This window comes from Apaloderma vittatum, unplaced genomic scaffold (assembly GCF_000703405.1).
Source record: "Apaloderma vittatum isolate BGI_N311 unplaced genomic scaffold, ASM70340v1 scaffold3381, whole genome shotgun sequence".
In the NCBI taxonomy this organism is placed as follows: Eukaryota; Metazoa; Chordata; class Aves; order Trogoniformes; family Trogonidae; genus Apaloderma; species Apaloderma vittatum.
In genome coordinates this window covers 108068-131946 of record NW_009699413.1, presented here as the reverse complement: position 1 = coordinate 131946, position 23879 = coordinate 108068, and the positions used below count along the sequence as shown (strand labels likewise).

Below are 23879 nucleotides of genomic sequence, written 5' to 3'. Positions count from 1 at the left end.
CAGGGCATCAGAACTTTTGGTTGCAAATGTATGTAAATCGAGTTTGTCTCATTGATTATAGTTCTTCCTAAAACAAAATTTTGTCAAACTAGTGGGTTCTAATCTCATCCGTGACTAGATTATCATGAAGGACATAGCACTCAGAGTGTATCTCCTACTGAAAACCAAATGTTCTTACGAATGTGCCTCTGAAGCCAGCATTACCCTTCCTTAAGGACCCCTGCTGAGACATACCACCCCTTGCAGGGTTGGCCTGGGGAGCAAAGGAAAGTGGGCATGACAGAAGATAGTGCTTGGTACCAGCTCACTTTCAGCTGCATAAGAGTTGCAGCTGATGCACCTCCAGTGCAGAAGAGAAGGTGCTAGAGAGATCAGTGTCAGCCCGGAGTAGGGCAGTGATTCCTGCCAAGCCCATGGGGCACAAGGGTGGAGGTTTGTTTGTTTCGGGTTTTTTGTTTGTTTTGGGTTTTTGTTTGTTTTTTTGTTTGTTTTGGGGTTTTTTGTTTGTTTTGGGTTTTATTGCTTAGTGGGTTTTTTTGTAAGCAAGTGTGCTTATTTCTACACAAAAAGTCCCTGGTGAGCTTCTGGCTGTGAGCAGTATGTTAAGCCCCACTATGCAACTGCTGTCCTAAAGGTGCTTTTCCTAGCACAGCTACTTAGTTGCTATGAGGGCTCAAAGCAGCCTTGTTCTGGCAAGCAAACAGACCACAGCACTGTGGGGTAGGTTGGGGCAGCAGCTGCTCTGATGACAAAGTTCAACTGTGTTGCTGCTGATGCAGCATTCAGCATCCTGTGGTTCAGTTCACCTGCCACCTCCCTCCTGGCTCCCCTGCCCAGTGCCAGGGGAGCCGAGTTCCACAACAGGCTTCAATTATTTACTCTCTGGAGATGTGACTTATTCTGCAGATCAAGTGAAAAAGTGAAGTCCTTTAAAAAAATATAACACAAATAAGCCCCTGAGTTGTCAAACAACAAGTCCCTTAAAAGGGCAAAATATGCGGCTCTTTGTGGACTGCACAGATCCCTCCTTTCAAACTGCTGGCAGGAGGCTTCCTGTTTGGATGGGCCGCTCGCAAATGGTGTTGGGTGGTGAAATCAGTCACTTCCCAGCTCCTCCTTCAGGCCTCCTTTTGCCTCCCTTTACGCTCCTGACACCAAGGCCCCTTCAAGCCTGGGTCCTGTCAAGACAGGATCTGGCAGCTCAAACGTTAATCTGAAAGCGTGCATTAGCACAGGGCATTTTCTCCCCTGGACACATTAAGCAGCCCAAATAGTTACGTGTGTTTGAAAGCGGGATAGACAAAATGGTCCTATTGCTATAGTCCTGGCCAGAAAGGGCTATGTGAGGTTAATGGTCTGGCTCTAGAATGGTAGAAAATGGTTTTCTGCTTCATTGTTTCATTGATCAGATGGAGTACCATTTTGAGGACTCTTCCACTTATTCTGGGTGAATTCTCCAGTATGCACTTTTTGCTTCCAATACTTTGGTTCCTTTACTGTAGCAGTGAGAGAAAGGCCAATAGTGGCATTCAGTGACAGCATTCAACCTTGGCTGCTGAGCATTGCTGATAAACCTAACTGCTGTGAAACCCTCCATCAAGTTTGTAAAACCTTTTCAGAAACACTGGCAGAAGTGATTCTACACTGCCATTAAACATGTTAATACCATGTTTAAGCTTAGCTACCTTGTCTAGCTTGAGTGCTTATTTTGCTCTTTTTTTTGGTCTCAGATCCTCCTGTCCTCTTCCAGCTGCTACACCGGTGATAACCATTGATAACCTCTGTAACTAGAGAGCTGCACCACAGATCCAACAACCTTGCTTATTATTTAATATCTGTTGGTTTTGTTTTGTTTTTTTCTTCCTGCAGAACATGATCAGAAGATAGCATCATACACCATGATCATGGCCCCCCGGAAGAGGAATCGTCATGCGTTGGGGTTTCTTTGTTGTTTTGGGGGCAGCGACCTCCCTGAAATCAACCTCAAGGACAATAACCCCCTCCAATTCCTTGAGTTTTCGGTCCCAATCCCACCTGCAGAAGAGCTCAATGCCAGATTCTCCGAACTTGTGGTAAGTTTCTACTGGCAGATTGATATATTTTAGAGGGTGGATGAACTCCTCCCTTCAAAGGAGGAGTAAGGGGATTTAAGGGACTTACTAGGGATAGGAAAAAATCTTCTGTTGAAGACTTTTTCCCCACACTCTTTTATGACCAGTTCTGTAGTGGGACAAAGGTGGCAAATGACAGGATGGGTGACAGAGACACTGGGTATAAGTACAACAATTTGCTTAGATATGATTATTTATTCTTACAGCACTGTGCAGTTCTCCAGGTGTAGGTTTGGGCATATCAGAAGGAACCTCATGAGTCCTCTAGAGAACAAATCCCTGACAGTCAATTTCTTGTTAACAACTTTGGGATGAAATTTGCTGCATGGTATAGTACAGTGGAAAATCTTAGGTTTTGCAGGTCTATAAAATAAGGACTATACTGTTATCAGTAACACACTGCTAGTGAAGTATAAGAATCAGGTGACCATGCTAATTAAGTTTCATCAGCCATCTGCCTTTGAACCATGAAGTGGTGCTTTTCCAGCAACAAACAGGAAGGGAAGCAGTTATTTCAGATTAACTTAGTAATTTGTTTTTGTGGTAAACGTTGTGGATTCCAGCAGCAGGCACTTGCTGTTCATGCCTGGCATCAAATGACTTTGCTGTCTTCGCCCTGTTGTTCAGCCCACAAGCAAAACACAGACATGGGCTGAAAGGCTGGGCTTTTTTTGCAATCTGCTTCGTAAAGGTGATGCCCATTTGATCCAGTTGATTAGCTATCTCATTGCCACTCTGAGATCGAGAATTATGTAAAGTCTAAGTGTATATATACCTGAGTGGAAAAGAACAGAAAATATTACATCTCTATTGAATTTGCTAGTAATTCTTCTACATTACACTTCTAACATTAGCCCAGTTAAGTTCTTGTCCAAAGTGCTATAGCAATAAAATAACCGTATAATTTGGTATGCAAGTGAGAGTTAACATATGGGCAACTATAGCGTGTCGTACCAAACATATAGCTTGTACAAACAGCTGTAGTTTTTCTGACAACCTGGCCCAGGTTCCTATTTCAAGACAGGTTGCAAAGTAGGATGCCTAGGGAAGAATATAAGATATGGCCATAGGGTGGTCTTTTTCTAGAATGCTCTCCAACCCTCTACCAATTTTCAGCTCAGCCAAAGTTACTTTCCATGTACATAGTAAATAAGTACGTATTTGTGGAGAAGCACACACGGACTCCGACATGGTGGAAAACGGAATCCGCTTTATTGCAGGCAGGCACATATATTTATACTTATTAGCAAGAAACACTATTTGTGGATTGCAAACCGGAGACCAGACTATGCAGCCAAGGTTGTACTCCTTCAATCACTCTCTTATCACACAGGGAGAACAGACTTTCCTAGGTCTGTTTTGATCATATTCTCCAATTCACTCCCATGTACATCCTGTGTACACGAAGCATCTTATCTGTCCATATTCATGGACGAACTCCCAACATGAGCTGTACTCGGCTGGTCAGGGTCTCTTTTCATTATTAGCAAGCAAGAGTTATGTACTTGGTTAGAAAAGAGCTCAAGGACTAAAGCCTTAATTCTGCAACGCAGTGCTGCCGGCACAGCTAATTGTAAAGTGTAGAGTATTCACATATTTTTTTTTTTCCATTAACTGGTTTTGCCTTCCCTGGCACCCATGACAATTTTTTAGTGTTTGTAGATTTCTGTGCCAGGGCTCTGAGAAGGAGTCAGTAGGATTTGCAGCTGTCTCAGGAAGAATAGAGTATGCAAAAGAAGAGTCCGCTTGCTTTTGACTAAGTAGCAGGTGAGGAATCTCCTCCTATAGAGATACCTCACAAAATCCTAGTCTATGTTTAAGTCACTTTGCCTTTTATGTGGAACTACTTGTATTCTCAGAAAGTGCCACTGGCTGACTGTGGAGAATTCTGCTTGGTGACAGGCATCTCTCATGAGTAAGAGTGTAATCTGTAATCTGCTCTGCTGTCAATTTATTTCTGGATGCTGCTTAAGTATTGGTTTTCACATGCAAAGCTTTCATTGCTGTATCAAAGTTCACCTCTCTCCAATACCAAGATCCGTTGAAGCATTCAATCCAGCCTTCCTGAAGACGTCACCAACAGATGTGTTTTGCTCTTGACCTTGGCTTGCTAAAACTTGAACTTGTTTACCTTTGGGTATAGTGAAAGACCAGTTTTAGTTGCAGCTGGCTTTTGCTTACTGAGAAGAGTATCAGTTTCTATGAGGAGTTTGAGAGCTTTTGGTGGTATTAAGGGTACTTTTAGCTTTTTGTTTTATGCTTGGCAAATACTACTGTTCCATGTGTTTGTGGCAAAACAGCACACAGCTGCCTTATAGAAGTCTATTAAACAGTATGATTTATGTTTTCAGTGCAAAATTTAATGACAAGTATACATGATGATCTGTAAAAAGTTTTGGCCCCAGAAGTTTGTGAGTTGTTAGTCTATGCTATGACTTATTAAATGTGCTGACAGCCTATAACTGGCATATACATTTCAAACAAATGAAGCCATCAAAATGAAAATAGTTCATATTCATGTTCTCCTATTTAACGATAGTACCCTAGCCATTGTTACATGATAAGTGAGCTTGGGAGAGAAAAGTTCTATTTTTTAGTAGGTTAATGGTGTGTTTATGTCACACATTTTTATAAAGGACTCAGATAGGATGATGATGCATGTCTATAGGAGTTCCTGGATAGGCAGGTAACATGGGAGCAGCAAGGGCTTTGTGAGTGAGAGAACCTGGGCTAGAAACTGGGCTGGCAGAATGCAGAATTTGCCTAGAAGGGCTAGTTTGTCCATGGGTCCATATTAATGCATGTTCTACGAGACACTAAAATAAAACAGGCTACATCTGTATTGACAGTTCAGATGAGATTTTAATTGGATTAGAAAGATTCAATCTGTAAATGTGCCAGTGTAAATCAGCGACCTGGAAGTGCCTGAGAGGACTCTGTGCTGTGTACTAGCCTCCCCACTGCTTATCCGTTAGGGTCTAGTCTGCGTGCACTTGTACTATATAAAAACCAGATTTGAGCGTAAAGCCTTTTGACCCAAATCCTCAAGTGAAATGACACCAACATCATCTGAGATCTGTAACTAGAAGAGAATTTGTGTTAGCTCCCTGGGGCAGGCCTGGAGGGGTATAGCCTCATGTTGCCATCTGCTCTACAAAGGGTATAATGAAACACTGGTGTGCTTGAATGAATTTTTAAAAGCCTTATTTTTCCCCTTGTTGTCATTAAAATCTGGGGCATTTTCCCACATAAGAGTTAATGACAATAGGAGCTAAGGCTGGCTGTGCTGAAAAAGCCTCATTTGCAGTGAATTTTCCAGTCTGGTAAATACTCAGTATGTTTCTACCTACCTTTCTGAGGAAAATGGGCATTTTGAGGTCCAAAGCATGTCTTCTCTTGTTCTTGTGGTCCTTAATATAATGAAAAATGAATTTGGAGATGCCCGTTTTGCAACAGGAGGAACTAAGATTGTGTTGGGATCTTTTATTTGTGATGTAGTCACACGACTCCTTCAGGGCTTGCAAACTTGCTTGTTTAGACTCCAGGCTGAGGAAAATATATATGTTTATGGGCTGTTCTCTTTGGGGCTTGCACCTGTATCGACCAAATGAGTAATGGCAGCTGCCTAACTGGACTCTGAAGAAGGCAGTGGTTGTCAAATGACAAATTGATGCTGATTTCAACTAAAATGTCTGTTCTCAATGCTGCTCAATCATAAAAACAGTTCTAGGGTGGATCCCAGACATTTGTGCTACTTAAAGGTGGATGTTATATTTAGGCCTTGTCTCCTTGATTAGAAAATTAAAAGAGACAGGAGTCAAATTCAGGCTTTATGTTTTGGGGAACATGTGCAGGGAGTAAGTCTGAAGGACGACTGTGGCTTAGAGTGATTTGGTCTGATTTTGTTTGGGCTGAGACTAGCTCTCAGGATATCTTCTAGCAATGATTATCCTGGGGCTAATGCAGTGGTAACAGTACAGGTCAGTCCTTATCTGAGGTCTAGATGCACAAGACCCAGACAAATGCTTGCAATCAGAAGTTTTGCCCCTCAAAGGGCCACTTTTGTACACCTCAGTGAATGAGGGCAGAACAGCTGGCTTCAGATCTCTCCTTCAATGAGCAGGCAAGGAGGAGAAGCTCTAGAGACTAGCGTGTATGAAGTGGTCCTGTACCTCATGGTCCTACCTGACTGTCAAGGCTATTCTAGCCAGCATTACTTCTACTTTTTCCTTGTTCTCCCTTAGTTGTCATTGTGTATACTACCATGTAGGAAAGTGCTGCTCCAGTTGGTCTATTCAGCAAGTGCCAAGCTGTTTTTGTGCCTGCTGGCAAAAATGGATGTGCTAAGCACATGTGTTTTTCCTTGTACAGATTTATTAACTGAACAGGAACTGCAGAAGAATTTGGAAGGACTATTGCAAGGCGAGGGGAAATATATTTTTTTCATGAAACAACTTCTCCACGTTCTTGTTCATATTTATTAGCAGTGGTATGTTCTTGTCACAGTAGATTCTGGTTCCTTTTGCTCAGTATTAGACCTGACCTCTTCTTGTTCATTAAGGGTGGTATGCTGCTTGACACTAAAGACTTTGCTTTCTAGATCTCTCTTAAACCGACAACCTGATCCCAGATGTGAACACAGATTAGGCTAAGAAGGGTAACTTAAATGCTGGAAATTCAGGGAAAGCAGCAAAATGTAAAGAATGCTTGCACAGAGGAAAGAGAAATGTAAACACCTTGTGCTTTTGTTGTCTCTCTCCTTCTTCTGTTAGTGGCTCTGTTGAGATGGTCATGGTATTTGAGAAGATGTAGTTCAAGATTGTCTATTTTAGGATGGAAAGTCCATGAGGAAGAAGTGGAATTGTCTTCTGAGTTGCTGTTTTCAAAACTGATCATATCATTACAGTCTCCAAGCTTGAATGATAATATCTGTGTGATCCAGCAGAGGCAGGATGCAGGAACAATCACAAAACCATGGATGAAATGCAGAGTCAGCTTTATTTCTCAACCCCACAGGCTAGCAGTTGCCAGAACTTTAGTGCCAGAATGCTGAAACATATGAAAGGAGTTTGTTGGTCTACCCTGAGCACATGAGCTGTCTCCATGACTGGTATCTTTGCTATTCCTCTCAGGACAGAGACAAAAGAACAGCAGTGTCACTGGGGATACATTTCTGGTAGCATTGGATGAAATTATCAATAACAGCAGGTTTGGGAAAAGTCTACTTTTTCCTTACTCCGTGACACATCTCCATATCTGTTACTTCTTTAACTTCACAGAGAATTAAATTCAGTAGTTATAGTTCTCTTCACAGCGGAGAGAAAGCTGAGGAGAAAAGAAAGAAAAAGAAGTTCTATGTTGAAAGAGCTAAAGGTACAGCATGGAAGTATCTGAGAATTCATTTATTTAATTATTTCATCAGAGGAAGCAAAACAATTTCTGAGCAAGGCGTCAATTTAGCACACACTGGGTAACACACCTTCGTCAAGAGCCACAGGGAGATGAGATCTAAAGCTAAACAACTGTAGTAGCACTTCCTTCTGCAAGGCAGCTGACTTGGAAGTAGCACATTTCCTTCATGCTTAGTTCTCCCTTGCAGACCATTTAATGCAATGGATGCAACATAAAGCTCAAGTGAAAACTAGGCTTCACCATACTGAATAAGTACTCCCACATATATCCCCAGTCCCACTCAAGCTCACCAAGTCTTTGCTATGGCACTGTTTGTGAGGCCTCTCTTTGGCTCTGCAACCTGCAAGAGTTTTTATGGGATAAAAAGTACAAGGAATGCCTCCATTGTGAGCTTTCATGCGGATACAGACTGCCTTAATCATTAGTCAATATTTTTTGGCACAAGAAGGAATCAGCTGTATTTCTCTGTGTTTGGTGACAGACCTGAAGCACAAAGTTCTCTGTTTCCTTCCCAGCTTCATTGTAATACTTCTGGGAAACAGATACACAGACTTGCCTAGTCTATCTCTTGGCTTCCAGAGTGGAGCACTACCTTCACAGAGAAGTGTCCTCCATGCCTGAAGCTTATTTAGTCTTTAGTTTCTCACTGAACGTTTGTGGCTTAGAAAGACATGCATTTTAGGTGCTCACATCAACCCCCCAAATGTGTTAATGTGTACTGATAACAATATTTAATCACATTTAAATTCAGGCTTGTTCCCAATATTTTAATTTTAAATTATCGGGCTTCTGGGTTATTCTGTCTTCTTCCTAGATTCTTTTAATACAGGGGTTTAAATTCTGTTTCGCTTGTCCTGCATGTAAATCAGTTTCAGACTAGACCTCTGAGAGGCGTGTGGCTTTGAGTTGTTGATCAGTGCAAAAATCTTCACAACTATACTTTAAAAATGTCTCTATGCTGTTTTGCTCATAAGAGCAAGTTCTTTTATTCCCTGTGCCCATGCCCTCTGTGCTTTTCTGCAATGAATGATTGTACCTAATCAGTCAGAAAGGTTGTATAGCGCCAAGTGCAATCAAAATCTGGAGAGGTTCTTCATTTTTATTTGCATATGATGAGCTTTAACTCCAGCAAATTAGCAAACTTTGCTGGCCTTGGCTCAGTGGAGACTCCCCACCCCAGCTATTGCTTCCTTTCTTGCACTTAATGAAAATGCACCAGTGGAGGCTGTAAGAAAATACTGATGAGACTGAGCTGGATTTTTCATGACTGGAGGTTCATATCCAGGAAGAAGGCTTCACATCACCATCTGAGTAGAAGCCACTGTCTCTGAAGGCATAAAACCCAAAACTCTGAGGCAGCAGATTGCGTTCCTCCCTGACAGGGGCTAGGCCACAAAACCTGGGTGTTTTGTTTCTTAGATTAGTTCATAGCTGTCAGATTAACATTTTTCAGGATCTCAGATGCACTCGTCTTCTATTAAAATAATGGCAAATGTACTGGGTAGTTTAAGATTGCTGAAGCAATTTGGGGACTGAGGCTTGAGAGGCCAAAGCTCTTCATGGTAACTTGTATGTCTAGTGCACAGATACTCCTTTATGTCCAGCACAGTTCTTCAGTCCAAGACTGCACATACCCAGGATACTTTTTTTCTTCTTGCTCTTCAATGAGAGATTTTTCATAATGTTGGGTCTGCTTTACACATGTCCCATGTGCAATACATGTGTACGAGTCCGTGATTTTAATGCATATACTACAAGCAGCTTTCTGTAGTTACTCAGGCCACAGGCCGGAAAAGGTGTTATGTACTACGCTTCATGGCAGCGACAGCTCCTGTCTTCAGACACTCACCTGCATTTGGAGTCCTGTGATAACGACAGGCTTGTGGCACTGAGTGCAGCACTGACACTTTCTCCCTCTAGGCTCCCTTCCAGTAGGTGCAGCTGGTTGGCAGCTTGCAGCTCCCTGACCAGCTGTGTAGGAAGCAGCAAACACTGTCCTGCAGATGTGTGAGACCCAGATGCTATGAGAGGAGCATGAGATGGGACCCAGATCTCTCACTCTGTGTCTAAGAATCAATAGAGTTGTGTAAACAAATGCAAATCCAGACCTGGGTGTATGTGTCAGATTTGGCGTGTGAAGAAGCTGGGGCTGTTACCAAGAATACCTGTGTAGTTACAAGGCTTTTTTTTTTTTGCAGAGATACAATGTTTTAAGGTCTTGTTGCTTTATTATAAAACTTATGGACAGGTTGTTATCTGCTGTAAAGCAGTTCCACTGAAGACAGTAGTGGAGTTATATTGCCTGCAGTTTGGCCTATGTGGTATTTTCTGCGTCTGTGGTGATCGTTAGATTCTGAGTATCTTAATTATAGTGTACTAGGCTGCCTTTCTGAAAGATGGGGAAGGTAGTGGTCATGGTGGGAATATCTGAAGAGAATGTTTTAAGTGTGTTCTGAGCATGATTTACTTACAGTAAACATAAAACACCTGAGAAAGACTTACTTACTGTCCTACATGTTTTTAACAGGATAATCCTGAGGAAATGTGTGTAGTCCTGACTGAGGAAATGTGTGTAGTCCATCTAGGACACAGGAGGAGGAGTACTGGGTTTTGGAAGCACAGCGGATATGTAGTTTGGGATGCAAAAAGAGAGGAAAGAACAAGCTCCTACCCCTAGAAAATGTGTGTGCCAAGATGTCAGTCTTGTGTCTTCCATCTACTGAATGCTTGAAAGCTGTCAAGATATCCTGTTGCCTAAGACACAGATAGGATGGATGTGCTTTCTGTTCAGAAATCTTGTGTCCATGTGTTTCTAATACCTTATCAGCTGATTTGATAACACTGTCTTGTTTTAACATAGCTGCAAGTTGTAGGCAACATCACATGAAAATGAAAACATGATGTAAATCTATACTGTGGTCTTTTTCCTTATTAAGACGTCATTAATTTTGAATGGTTTTTGTGTTGCATTATGGCTATAACAAAGAGAAACTTTCTGGATTTAGTCTGAAGGCTGCTGAAAAGATAAAACACTCTCATTGACTCTCAGGTCATTTTGAGTCATACTCACTAGCTGGAAGGATCAAATTAATTTATCTTCATTTCAACTTTCCAGGGCTTTTCCAGCTCCACTTGGATGGAGACAGAGTAGACAATTTCATACCTTTCTTCTAGAACTGAGCCAGCATTCTTGTATAGTTCCTGACACTTTGATACTCTGCCCTCTACAACAGAAAAAGAGACAGAAGCAGCACTACAGGGATGCTCTATTTCTCCACTTCTTTGAAATGGTTTCTCCAAGTTCCTACCCTTCTGCAGTTTCCATCCTTTCTTCTCTTTATTAGTGTATTACATTATACAGAGCTGTATTAGATGACTTGCAAATCTATCAAGGTCTTATTTCTTACCTGCCGGACAGTATGTTTGAATCTAGATTTGGTCCACTAAGGAGAGGTGGGAGGCTGATATTAATCAGGTCAGAAGGGTCATTTGGAATGAGAAGATGCCACCTGGAGATGCATGTGGGAGAAATGGCAGAAGAAAGTACTACATCATGCAAAGAACAAGATGGCCAGGTTGTAACTGGACAAGAAACTGTGATAAAGAGGAGCAAAGCTTTTAAAAGTGTTGAAGAAAAAGACACAATAAATGAAGTAGCTCTGGTGCTGAACGGAGAGCAAAGACCACGTGCAAAGATGGAGGTGACATGGGAAGAATGCTAAGCCAAGACGGTCTTTTGGCTATGATTTTGGAGAGAGCTTGCACGTTGATGAAGGGAGGGTGGCAGATGTCTGTTTCTTCTGCAGCTCATAGAAGAAGGGCTAGATCTGAGATGTCTTTTCATTTAGCCTAATTTGAAAAAGAAAAGGAGAGCAAAGTTCCTCTGATGATGAACACCTTATAAAATTTATAACAAAATAGCAATGTAAAAACAACGACCTGAAGCTAGGGAAGCAGTGAAATTTTCCAGTGAGCAGGAAAGGTAGTAAAAGAGGATGGGATGGAAATGTGTTGTTAGAAAGCAGTTATCCCTGCTGAGATAGAGTGGAGCTGGGGTTTAGGAGGGACTGTTAACAAAATAAGATAATTAAATGGAGAAGTAGATAATAATCATGAAGGAACATCTGTTGAATGTGTTGACTCAAATTGACTGTATTTGCTCATTGAGTAGCAATTTATATAAGATATAATCATTGCTCACATAGTGTATCATGTAGCCTGAAGGAGAATAGGGAAAAAGTGTTTATGATTATGTCATGCCTTTGTGTCCTGTAGGTGGATTGTAACTTCAAACAGTGGTCAAGGTTGTTTATCGTTCAGGGAAACTGGGATAACTAGGGTAATCTGGGATGGCTCTTCCAGTGTTGGAGGGAAATGTCCTTTTCTTGTCATATGCCTGGCCTTTAAGACTCCAAAGTGGAGAGCACAAAGTTCCACAGGTGAGGCTGGGTGGACAGAGTAGCAGAGTACAAGGTTTTCAGGTCAAAATTTTCCTGGCACCTCCTCCTCACCAAATAAAGGGAAACTTTTGGTGTCGCTAAATACAGGAGATGAGTGGCCCTTCTGCTCATCCCTTTGGCAGCCAATGGGAGCAGCACATGGAAGGCAGATGTCAGAAGGTGCTTTTTTCTGCCACTCATCCCACTGGGTTGTCTTCACAGCTGCTCTGTCTTTGACATGTTTTGTCCAGAGGAAGTACAGACAGATGCCTTCCACCTGGCACTGGAACACCATTGACCCAGGGCTTTTAGTGCTTGACACCTCGTTGTCTGTAAATTATGGTCTATAAGATTGCTGGGGGGAGAAAAAAAGTCTTTCTCCCAAGTACCTCTGCAAGTTCATTTCATGCATTTGTGAGTTTGTTGCCCTGGTGTGAAACAGGGAATAGTAAGGCTTCTTAAGAGAGTTTTAGTACAGAATTGTAGCCAGATTGAAAAGGTGCTGAAACGATGCAGCAAGGGTAGGTCATAGGAGTCTTCCAGTGGCAAAATATAATCTATTTTAAGATCTTTGGTGCAAACCTTTACTACTGCCTCCTGTCATAGACATTGTTCTACTCTTACCTACTCTTTTTTAGGGAGGATCTGATGCAAGACTCCACAGGCTTCCCAGGCACTCTGCTTTCTTTCACGTTGACCCAGTGCTGTGTGCAAAAGGGCCCTAGTCAACATCTGTATATTCTGTGCATTTCTATATTAAAAACACATAAGGGCATCTTTTTAATTTTTCGATTTCCCATCATTTGTTGACCACATAAAGGGAAAGGCTTCCCAGAGAAATAACACAAACGCCTTCTGAAAAGAATTTAGGAGCATGCAAAACAATGTTATGCAATGGTTTACTAGGTGGAGGTTTGACAAATAACTTCTCTAAAGGAGAAGTGGAAAGCAGATTGCAGTTTCCCAATTTGGAAGGTGTCCAGGGAGATCCCTGAGTCATGGAAAATCCATTGGGATCGCTTTAGTGCCTGTGTTTCATTATTACATCTTGTGTATAGAGCAACAGCTGGATGAGTTTGTCGGTCAGTACAAAGTTGTTGCCTTCTACAATAACAATGTAAGAGAACTTTTGGATTACAAATGCTTCACCAGATAGTAAATACTATTAGAATTTGTTACTGGGAGATAAGTTCATTCTGCACGGCAAATGCTCATCCTTCTCTTGTTCCTTTTGGTGTATTTTGTGAAACTTTCTGATAATTTCTTAGAAATATTTAGAGAAAAAAATATCATCTGATGTTTTCTTCAACTGAGTTAGTCAGTGCAGTATTCTGATTATCAGAATACTTGAGCGGTGAGACAGGACAGGGTGTGAGTGAATAGCCAAATATACTGTCATACTGTCATGCCTTCACTTCAGTGTTTGACTATGGAAATACTCAGTTTATGTGAGTGAAGAGCATTGTGGAATTGCTCTCCACCTCACCCCAGAAGATAGACAGAAGCCTCATATGTGAGTGTTCCTCTAGCTGGTATGGACTGTTTAGTAGTAAATACAGATCGTCTCCATTTATTGAAGTAGAAGTTAACAATAAGTGAAATGGGGACTGATAGACTGCTCAGTCTATTCTATGTGTGAAATCTATGCTTGTAGACTGTAGAACAAGCCTGCGTTACAGGCTGTCTAGCTGAGAGGTTTAGCCTCTGTTACAATTTAAAGGAGGTAGTTTGGTTAATATTTTGTGCTAGTGTAAATCCGGAGTAAGTCTACTCAGTGTAATGGAGTTAGGGGCATTTTGATCTGTGGTTTGCACTACTAAATCTGGAGTAATAATTCAGAAAGCAAGAGAAGAACTAAAGCCAGTTTCTGGTTTCACTTCTATCTGTGTAAACCTGAATTCAGACCAGAAATTATGTTGATTTATTGGAGTTCCTTTGGGTTTACCCTGCATGTAAGTTTCAGCATATGTCTGAGCTGCGCAACACGTAAAGAAGTTTGCTCATTAAATTCTTAACTGACCTTTCAGTTCCTCCTGCCCTTTTACGTAATACTTTATCAGAGATTTAAAGGTCAGCCAAGCTCTGACTTACCCTTGTTTTCCTCTCTAGGGGCATATGGCAAATAGGATGCACACAAGAGGATAAAGCTGGGAGGAGAGGAGTAGGTGGCACTGACACCCCTGGAAATTCAGCCTGCCTTTGGCACGGGGCCACAGCAGCAATTCCCAGCCCACATTCTGAGGGTTGAGCCAGCGAGACTGTGTTTGGGCAGGAAACGATCAGAGAGGTGTGTGCCTGTGTGCTTTGGCGCCATCCAAGCTATGAATTGCTCCAGCCTAGGAACCTCCTCTGAACTCATTAGTATTAAAACAGAACAGAGGAGACTTTGTAGGGAGGGAGAGGGTGGGGAAGCTGGAAAGGTAGCAGTTTAGACGGCAGTTTCCTAATAACCTTTCCCACATCTAACTTCCCATACAGGATCTCATCTAAAGGACCTTGGCACAAGAAATAAACCCTGATACAGGGAAGGGGAAATGAGGGGAGGAGAAATAAAGGAAATGAGGGGTGGGGAATGGGACTGTGCTGAAACAGCAGATTTTATTTCTATTTAGAGTCATATATGGTGATACTAGAAGCTCGGTTTGAGATAGATGTATGATGTGCTGTGTACAATCAGAATGCGGATGTGAATATGGTACTTGCCCTGGGGGACTTGCAACTTGTCGCAGTGGAAAGATGTATCAAGCAAGGGTTTAATAGCTTCAGTTCTGTTTGATGTTTTTATTTAATTGAGTGGCCAGTAGAATACAGAGCATGCCTATTAACTTACCAGTTGTCACGAGGCTGTAAACACTGTGGATATGCTAAAAGATAAGCTGAAAAGAAGATGGAGAAATTGTGTGAAAAGGGGTGAGATGCAATGGGGACAAATAAAATATGCTTATTTTAGGAGCAAGTCTGGTAATTCAGAATGGAAAGCAGCCAGGTGGATTTGCTTCTTCAGAGAAGAAACTAGGAATTATATGAATCATGAGTGAAGAGAAGTCATGCAGGTTTGGATGATTTCATTATAGAAAGAAAAAAAAAACCAAGTCATTGTCCTCATAGAATATTTAACCAGGAATGCAGTCTGGAAGATGCATGAAGTAATCTTTGCACTCAGCATTTGTAAGGTCTCAGCTGGACCACTGTCCCCACTTTTGAACAGTGCACTTCAGGAAAGATGTACTTTGACTGCAGAGAGCCCGGAAGTCAATTAGAAGAGGAATGAGAGGTCCAGAGGACATGACCTCTACGAAAGACTGAAAGAGCTGGGCTTGTTTAGCCTCAAGAAAGATGACTGAGGAGGGATGTTACAACAGCTTTTAATAGGCTTGAAAACTGTTATCAAGAGGAAGGAAAAAAATCTGCTCACCATGTCTGTGGTTGATAGGGCCGGAAGTAATAGGCTTAAATTGCAGCAGCAGGGATTTAGATTAGAGATGGGCCTGACTGTTCAGTTTTCATCCCCATTCCTCTCATTGGGCTCATTCCAATTCGCTAACATGGACATGCAGCCCACCTTAACAGAAAAAGCAGTGATGATAGTCAGTTGTTTGCATTATTGTCCTCATATGCCCACCCATATCCATGGAGCATCCTTCTTGCTTTTAACCCATATTGTAGGCCTGCATATGAGAATCCATATCTAAGTCATGATCTCTCTCTCTCTAAACGTCTATGAGTATTGTTGCAAAAACAGGTGCTGATTGTCCTCATTCTTTCTATTTGGCCTAGCAGATTGTTGTCTCATGCATGTGGTTTGCCTGTGAAGAGCAGAAAAATTAACAGCAGATGCTGCTTCTAGTGGCCTGTGGAAGGGGACTGCCACAAAAGGCCTTGCTGGTTATGTGTACTTGTATGCTCTCAGGTCACAGAGAGCTTTGAGGAGTAGGAGAGACAGGACCTAGCTCTTCTCCAGGAAGCAAAAAGCAATTAAGCAATGATTAAGGAAACAGTATAGTGGAGGGGAGGGGGGAAGAAAGGCGCTGGAGGTGAGGGGAGAGGATGTTAATTGACTTTCTGTGAGATAAATTCCTCTGCCAAAAAGAAGTGCCCTTGATGGATGGAAATCATCTGCTGCTGCTGAGCCATAAGAATGAGTAACTTCTGTGTTGGCCGAGTAGAAGAGAAAAACATCTTCCAGTATGTAACCATCAGGTGCTTTCTATCTTGTCCTGTTATGACTGAGAATCAAGAGATTTGTCCTAGTACTGAAGGGGTTTTAAAGCTGCAACTTTTTGAAAAAGTGAGCAAGAAAAAGCATATAAGGGGAACCACAGCCTTTTGTTTGTCTGCTTTCCTGCTTTACAGTCAGATCTCTTGTATAGCTGAAATATAAACATTTTTTCCTATGCCAGCAGGCTGTGTGAGCTATTTGTGTGTGCACAGGGATTTTATCATGCACAAATGTAATTATAAAACATTGCAGCTATGGACAAATGTTATAAGTCTTATATATATAATACTTGTGTATGTAAGGTGTGAATGGCATACATATCTGCACATGCACACACTATGTGTATGCAAATACATGGAAACCCAAAGATGTTTTGCAGTGATCCACCCAATTCATATCAATTGGGAAACTGATCAAAGTGTTCCTCCCCCATCTCCTGGCGTGTTTTTTCTGTGCACTTTGTAAAGGCTGCTTTTAATTCCAAGGGTTAGGATGAGACGGAAGAGCTTGAGGGGAGGAAAGGGTTTATTTGGGGTTCTTTTTTTTTTTTGGAGATTCTTCTTTGTGGGTTATCAGTAGATTTGAGACATCTATCAGGTGCCCAAGTGGGAACTTTTAACCAGTGTGCTGCATCTGAAGATGTGCTGCTGTGTGGGTGGTAATGCTGTTGCCTGTTGAAAGAGCATCTCCCATCAAATTCTGCTGTGAGTACAGCCATGCAGTTGCTCCAGGCACAGCCTTGAGAAGGTGGGGTTGGGAACTGATTGTTGTCTAGAGAAGGATTCTCTCTTTCACTCCTTTCGATGCCTGCCTCAATCACACTCCAGTATTTGCAGTTGCTTATTAGATAAAACCTGTGAAATCTTTCTCTTTTTTAGGAAGCTTTGCTGACCAGTACTTGTTTTGCAGTTCTCATTGCTCCAGTATATGAGTATATGCAGTTTGTGCAGTCGAATGAAACTCGTTCACTGGCAGTTCAGACGGGCAATCTTTCAGAATGCCTTATCGACCTCCTCAGTATTGGAAATGAGCACTCTTCCAGCAGGCTGCCTCGTCGTATATGTCAGCCTGGTGAGCTGGATGGAAGCCATGGAAGGAAAACTGTAGGGGAACAATCCTATACCGTCCCCTGGAGGTAGATACAGTGATTAAATAGGGAAGGATTCATAAGCTCTTTGTAAACAGATCTGAAGAAGATTTTTATTTTTATTTTTGATTCGCTTACAGCAGTTATCTCTAAAGCAGCTTTTTGGACAGCTGTCTCTTGACCTGAGCTCCCTCCCTGGTCGGAGAGGCACAGCTCGAATGTGAGCCACTAGACTGACCTGTTTGTTCTTTGCCAACAGAACCTGGCATAGGCAGCATAAACTGAAAAATAAAGATTCCTAAGACTGTTGTAAGTGTAAAAGTGTGGCTTTCCGGCAATGTAAGTCATGTGTTAGCAATGTGATCCTACTTAGTTTACTTGTTAAAACTATAGTAGTTATGGTGGATTGGATTCTTTATTGCAAAGGCTTTGTAGCATGCTGCTGACAACCTCCTCCCTGAGCCCTTTCCACTGCTTCCCCTTCCTCTACAGTTTCAGCCATATCAGTCCTGTTTGCCTCATGGCAGCTTGAGTTGCATTTCACCATTTATTAACCCACCATTAACTATTCCCTCAAAGTGATTGCACATGAACAAGAACCTTCTCTAGGGCCTGCCAGTGGATGCTGGATGGGATCCCACGGTGTGTCCTAATCACGGTTTACTTTGTACAAGATTTAAATAAATTCATCTGAGGCATAAGGCTGTCAGCTGTGTGGTGCCACTTGGGGAGCATCAGGGGAGCTAGAATATGGTGCTTTTGGGGACATGGTGACAGGCTTCTGTATTAATGACCTTGGGGAACCTAAGGCTACAGGTATCATACTGTACAGAGAATTTATTAAACTGGCAGCAGCGTATTATACTTTATATTGTAACTGTGGTGGTTTTGATGCTGTTAAGAGACAGAATGACTGATGAAGTGGACAAGGAAGAGCACAATTAAGCATGTCAGGAAAAAAGGGTCAAAAGGAATGAGAAAAATATTAAAGAGGAGAAAACAAGAAAAGGCAGGTGTGTGCAAGAGAAAGGGTAAAAGAAGGAATGAGGATGTGAACAGGCAGCAAGATAACAACAGTGCATTTAACAAATTCATACAGTGCCAGGTCAGAATGTAAAAATGAACATACCCTCAGAACCTAAATTTTTGAGGTGAGTATGCAAGCAAGTTATTTAAATAAGAACTCTTCAAATCGTGACATTTTTCTAGAGTGTGTTAAGGCATCATCATGTAATTCCTGCTTTTTCAATTTTATTTCCTATTGGATGACTTGCAAAGAGCCATTAAGGATAATGCTGGCATGATGGAACAAAACGAAAACTTTGGAGCTGAGGAAAAAAAAAAAAGGTTGAAAATACCAATGCTATCCCCATCTTGAAAGAAACATTAGCCATTTTTTTAAAGCAGGGAGCTGGGAAGTGTTTGATCATCTACAGACTTCGTTCTATGTCTTTGTACTTTCACAGCCCTCTAAAGCTTTTGGTGGTGGTCACAGGTCAGATAACTGCTGGTTTTGTCTATTCTGGAAATCTTTAAGTTTCTGTTTTGAGTTTAACAAGGCAGAGTAAAGTTTAACCTTTTGAGGGAGTTTTGCCAGTTTGTGCCATCTGAAGATTTCGTTCCCATGGTGTGTGCTGATGCTGAGATCTGTCTGTCCTTCTGGTTGAGTACCCATTTGCTGCTAAGGAACCAAACAGTGCAGTAGAGCTGTAATCAGATGGTCAAAGTAGGTGTCTCTGAACAGCAGAAGTGATGAAGCCCATTTACCAGTCTGATATGTCCTAGTGTTGGATTCTGTGGTGTAAAATAAAAAGTGATTTCATGCCAAAGCTATTCCCTCTGGGGATGGTAAAAGGATTTTCACACTGTAATAATTCTTTAATAATGGCCTGAATATATTTGTAAGTTTAAAAAATTAGAATAAGCTTTTAAGTGTCAGTAGCTTCTCTTTGTCATAAGAGAGCTGTAAAATGTGAAACATGGTCCTGGGATGGGTGTGTATAGAAAAGATGTGCTTTTGAGAGCACTGTCAGTAAAAGACTGCAACCTTCTGACAAAATGTAAAGTGTAACTTAACTATCTGTAGCTGAAACTATAAGAAATTGATGAAACAAGACAAATATCTAACTAAACATAAGAAAACAAGCAAAATCTCCTCTACATGCAAAGTTTGTTTTATGCTCATATTGATCAAGCTACGGTCTGCAGTAAACAAAACTTACCATGTCAGAATTCTGTGCTTCATCACGCTGGAAATCCTATGCATGATTCATCAAAATGTTATGAAGGCAAGATAAATAAAAATCCAAACAAACAAACAAAACACAAACCCCACAACAACAAAACAGCCAACCTTACCAGCCACTGTAGGTTGGTTGGCTTGGGCGGTTGTTTCTTGTCTTTTAGAAGATGAAGCAGCTGTCTGACCTTAAGTCAATGGGATGGTCCCTGGTGACGAGGAAGTCCAGCAGCCAGTGGAACTAGGACAAGTAGAATGAGAAACTGGAACTGACGAAATCTCCTGTGAGTGTCTAAGTATCCTTGGAGAACCAAGTTTTGCGCTCGTGGTCTCCAGCATTCTTATTTGAAGCCAAGAGATGCTGGAGCCCTGAATCCCTGATACTCTCTGTACTTACAGTCCTGAAGTTTCCATCCTGCCCCTGCAGTGGCTTCAGCATCAATATACTAAACGTGGGAATCCTCATTGTGCCTTTGAGTATCTTGCTAAGTTTTCCTTTCAAACTATTTCAGGTTTTCTCTATTTAAATTCCAAATTTCTATGTACTGTAAAAGTCGTCTTGCAAGGCAAGGTGCGGTAGACTGGTGAAGGAGCAGCTGTCCTGTGATTCTGTCCCACCTTTCCACAGATGACTGAATGGTGGAGATGCAATACACATTTCAGCATACAAATGTTGGTGGGCATTAAAGATTTTCTTTAGAAAGGCAGGCGTGTTGGTAGGTGTTAAAGGTTCTCCGTTAGTGATTCTCTCTCGGAATCAACCATTCTTCTGCATTCCCAAAGTATTACTTTTTCTCTATATTAATTTCATTTCATGTCACTAAGAGAAGTGCTGCCCAGTCTGGGCAAGAAATGCTTTTCTGTTCAGCACTTCCAGGGATTTGAATGACATCATTATCGAGCTGACGGCTACCCAGCATCAAATCCAGCTTTCACACTTTGATGAATATTCCCCAAAACAAGGGACATAATGTGGTTTTAAATCCCACAAAGTACTGGATTTGTCTCCTACCCACTCCTCCTTCTTGTTCCCTTTCTTTCTCTCTGTCTCTTATTTCCTTGGGTTGTAGCCATATTGAATGGAGGCCATCTTCCCTTTTGGCCTGAGAACTGCACTGGAAATATTTGAACTTCATATACAGCTCCAGTACATTTTAAATGTTTTATCATGGAAATTCAAGGCCACATGAAAGTGAAATTAACTGAATGTTTATCTCAGTAAATAAAATAAAATAGGAAATAGATAAGGAGAGAAATGTAAGAAATATTAAACAGAGGTACTTTACATCTCCCTTAGGCTAGCCTGGCAAATGTCTTTTTAATCTGTATTTCATGACAACACTTGCAACTTCAAGTATTTTTAAGAGTCAGGAGGCTGAGCTCTGTTGTGCAGGATCATGCTGGCATGAATTGCTGGAACCGACTTGCCCATCCAAGGTGTAGAAGAGGAGTTACTACATTTCTGTTGGGAAAACTGGCACAGGTGGTGGGGGAGGGTGTTCTTCCTCCTTTGTTCTGACTGACCCTTTTTTCTTGCCCTTTACGTTTGCTCCCTGGGCACTCGGCCATGTCGGCTTCCTTAGCCCGACTCCAGCCCCAGTCTTGACGACTGCATTTAGGGTTTGTAGTTATTCCCTTTTCCTGCCAACCATTGCAACTCCTTTCTCCTTCAATAGCTGCTTGCTGTCACTGAGCTAACTCCAGGGACTGAATTTCTGCATACTAACAGACCTGTGCCTTTACTGTCGGGTCAGAATGACCTATTCATGGACCAAATTGCCCTTCTGAAACATATTCTTTCTGTCTTTCTTCCTGCTTCTCTCCAAGGTAGCAGGTTTCCTTATGCACCATCTAGTAGGATCCTGTGTCACAGTAAGAGAATGGTCTGCCTGGTTCAGGATCTTCTGTCTTAGCTAGATCCAGGGGTTTCCTGGTCAGTCATGGTGGTCTTCTGATTTCTTCTGTAGAAATGGATGGGAGATGTAAGATGATGTGGAGAGTTCCAGAAAAAGGGTTCATGTCTCTTGTATTTTGCCGAGATTTCTTCGGTTTTTTTATAGGATGGGATTTAATGAATGGTATAGGTAGTAGTGACATGCAGACCTCTTTAGTTTCTCCCACTCCTTTCTTTCTCTCGGTGAAGGAGCACACTTGCTGAAGACTAATTTCAGTATTGAATATTGAGTAATTGACTAATTGAGTAGTGACTAATTTTGGTATTGAGTAATGGGTATTGAGGACCTTCACTGCTGCCTTGCGTTCTGGAGAGGGTATCTTTTTCCCTACGGAATATTCATGTTTACTACCTGCCCATCTGACCTGAGGGTTAGAACCCGATGTTTTACCTCCTAGCGAAGACAAACACTGGCTGTTTCAAAAGGAAGGGTAGTCCATTCTCCGTGTCCTATTTTCCTATTTTCTTTGAGTCTGCCTCTGGTGATCATGTTGTCTGCAACCCTGAGCAGTTTCCTTGTTACTATGTCACCTGAGCTAATGTGATGACTTCCAGTGTTCTGGCTTAATCTACCCTCCTGATTCACAAGTAGTCTGTGAATACACTTTACTCCCACTGGATCTTCCATGCTTTCCAACTACCTTTCTAAGCTTCGGTTCTGAAAAGAACGTCATGTTATTAGGATGCAAAATTATGTGACTGGAAGTTGCATATTTGTATTGCTCCACAGAAAGCAGAGTACTCTTCATGACTCTGATACTGCCAGTGTCCAGGGCAGTGTCTGGAAGCTGCTAAGTGTCACTATCCTCACCTCTGGGTGGTTTTAGTCAATAGGAGCATTCTTTTGATTAAATGTTTGTCTTGAGCTATATTTATTGGTTGAGAACATCATTCAGTTTTGTTTACAGCTTCTGAGAAGAACTTCTGTTGCTTGACTGATCTGCCATCAAACTCCAGAAAGAGCATATGGATTAGAAAATCGAGTTAGTTGCTTTTTATTAAAAAACAAAACAAAACAAAAAAAAACAACCAAAAAAAATGAAACACAAAACAGAAGAAGAGAGGGAAAAAAAAAAAGGGGCTGAGATAATTAAGCAGCTCAGTAAAACAATCATAATTTTCTAAGTGTTTGGCTGAGCTCAGCCAGCTCATTTCTGATGTGTGTTCTGGCCTCTTCGGTAGTTCTTCCAAACCTGGCATTTCTGATTCCCTATCTGCCCCTCCTTTCCCTCCCACATGCTTGACCTCCAAAAGCATTCCTTTGCTCCTCTTACATGTCGTTTCACTCTCCCTCTCCTCCCAAGAATGTGATCCTGGCCTGAGCTTTCTAATTGTGTGTAGCAAGGATAAAACTCCTTGCCTTGCTTGGCTGCCCCCTTGTTTGGAAACTCACCCTAAACATTTCCACATGGTTTGCACTCTTTTTGCACAGCTTTTTTTTTTTTTCCTTTAAACGTTTTCTTGTTTAAAACAAAAATCCCTCCTGCTTCTTCTACCTTGGGCTGCTGGCACTGACCTTGCCTTGTTACTATTTGCATTTCTTTTGTACCTTTTTGCAGCTGAAATCTCTATGGGCTTTTAAATCTGTCAGCAGTCGCTACCAGGCTCGGTGTGCAATTTAGCTCACTGTTTTCACAAGTTTCCCAACCCTGAATGCTTTCCAAATGAGCCATTGTTGGGTTGAGTTAAAGAGGTATTGTCTCTGCTTGGGCTAGGTTAGCATGGGTGCCAGGATATGCATGTGCAGTATTCTTAGTGCTGCAATGTCATCTTGATATTGGACCACTGGATGCTTCCTTCACCAAACATTTTCAAATATATAGGAAAAAGAAAACTCTGACAAAACTGATTCATTGAAACGCTATTGGAAGCTTGTCTTATATTGCCGAAACTCTCATTTCGACATCTTCCTCTGTACCTGCCCATGCAAGCTGCTTTTTATGAAGAACATTCTTCTTTGTTTAATTCTCATTAGCACCTGAAACTGGCAGCTATGATTGGAGCTCTGTTCTGGTCAGTGCTGAATAAACACAGATCGAGTACAGTCTCTGCTTTGATGATTTTAGAAAAAAAAGAAGAGAAGCTAAAGCTGGAGGATTTGGTAGTGTATCCAGAGGGAACTTGTGACACAGTTAGGAGTCAGTTCCAGATCACAGCATTAACCTTCATTTTACAAACGTACGGCTGGCTAGACTCTAAAACAGTCTGCTCCACTGAACAAAAGGAAGAGTCTTATGAGGAGAGGCTAAGGGAGCTGGGGTTGTTTATCCTAGAGAAGAGGAGACTCAGGGGGGATCTCATCACTCTCTACAGCTACCTGAAGGGAAGTTGTAGTGGGGGTTGGGCTCATCTCCCAGGCAACTAGTGGCAGGACGAGAGGTTATGGCCAGTAAGTGCTTCAGGGAAGGTTTAGGTTGG

The 23879-nt window shown here is 41.8% G+C and overlaps 1 protein-coding gene across 3 annotated transcripts in view; it reads left to right on the top strand.

The window, feature by feature from the left end:
- Window positions 1-1872: 1872 nt before the first annotated feature.
- Window positions 1873-23879, top strand: part of LOC104280632 (disheveled-associated activator of morphogenesis 2-like) — a 115393-nt gene continuing 93386 nt past the window's right edge. For all 3 annotated transcript variants that reach the window (XM_009878340.1, XM_009878339.1, XM_009878342.1), the window contains exon 1: window positions 1873-2072. In XM_009878340.1, the coding sequence (XP_009876642.1) occupies window positions 1899-2072 (174 nt within the window). In that variant the 5' untranslated portion in view covers window positions 1873-1898. The remainder of the gene's footprint in view (window positions 2073-23879) is intronic.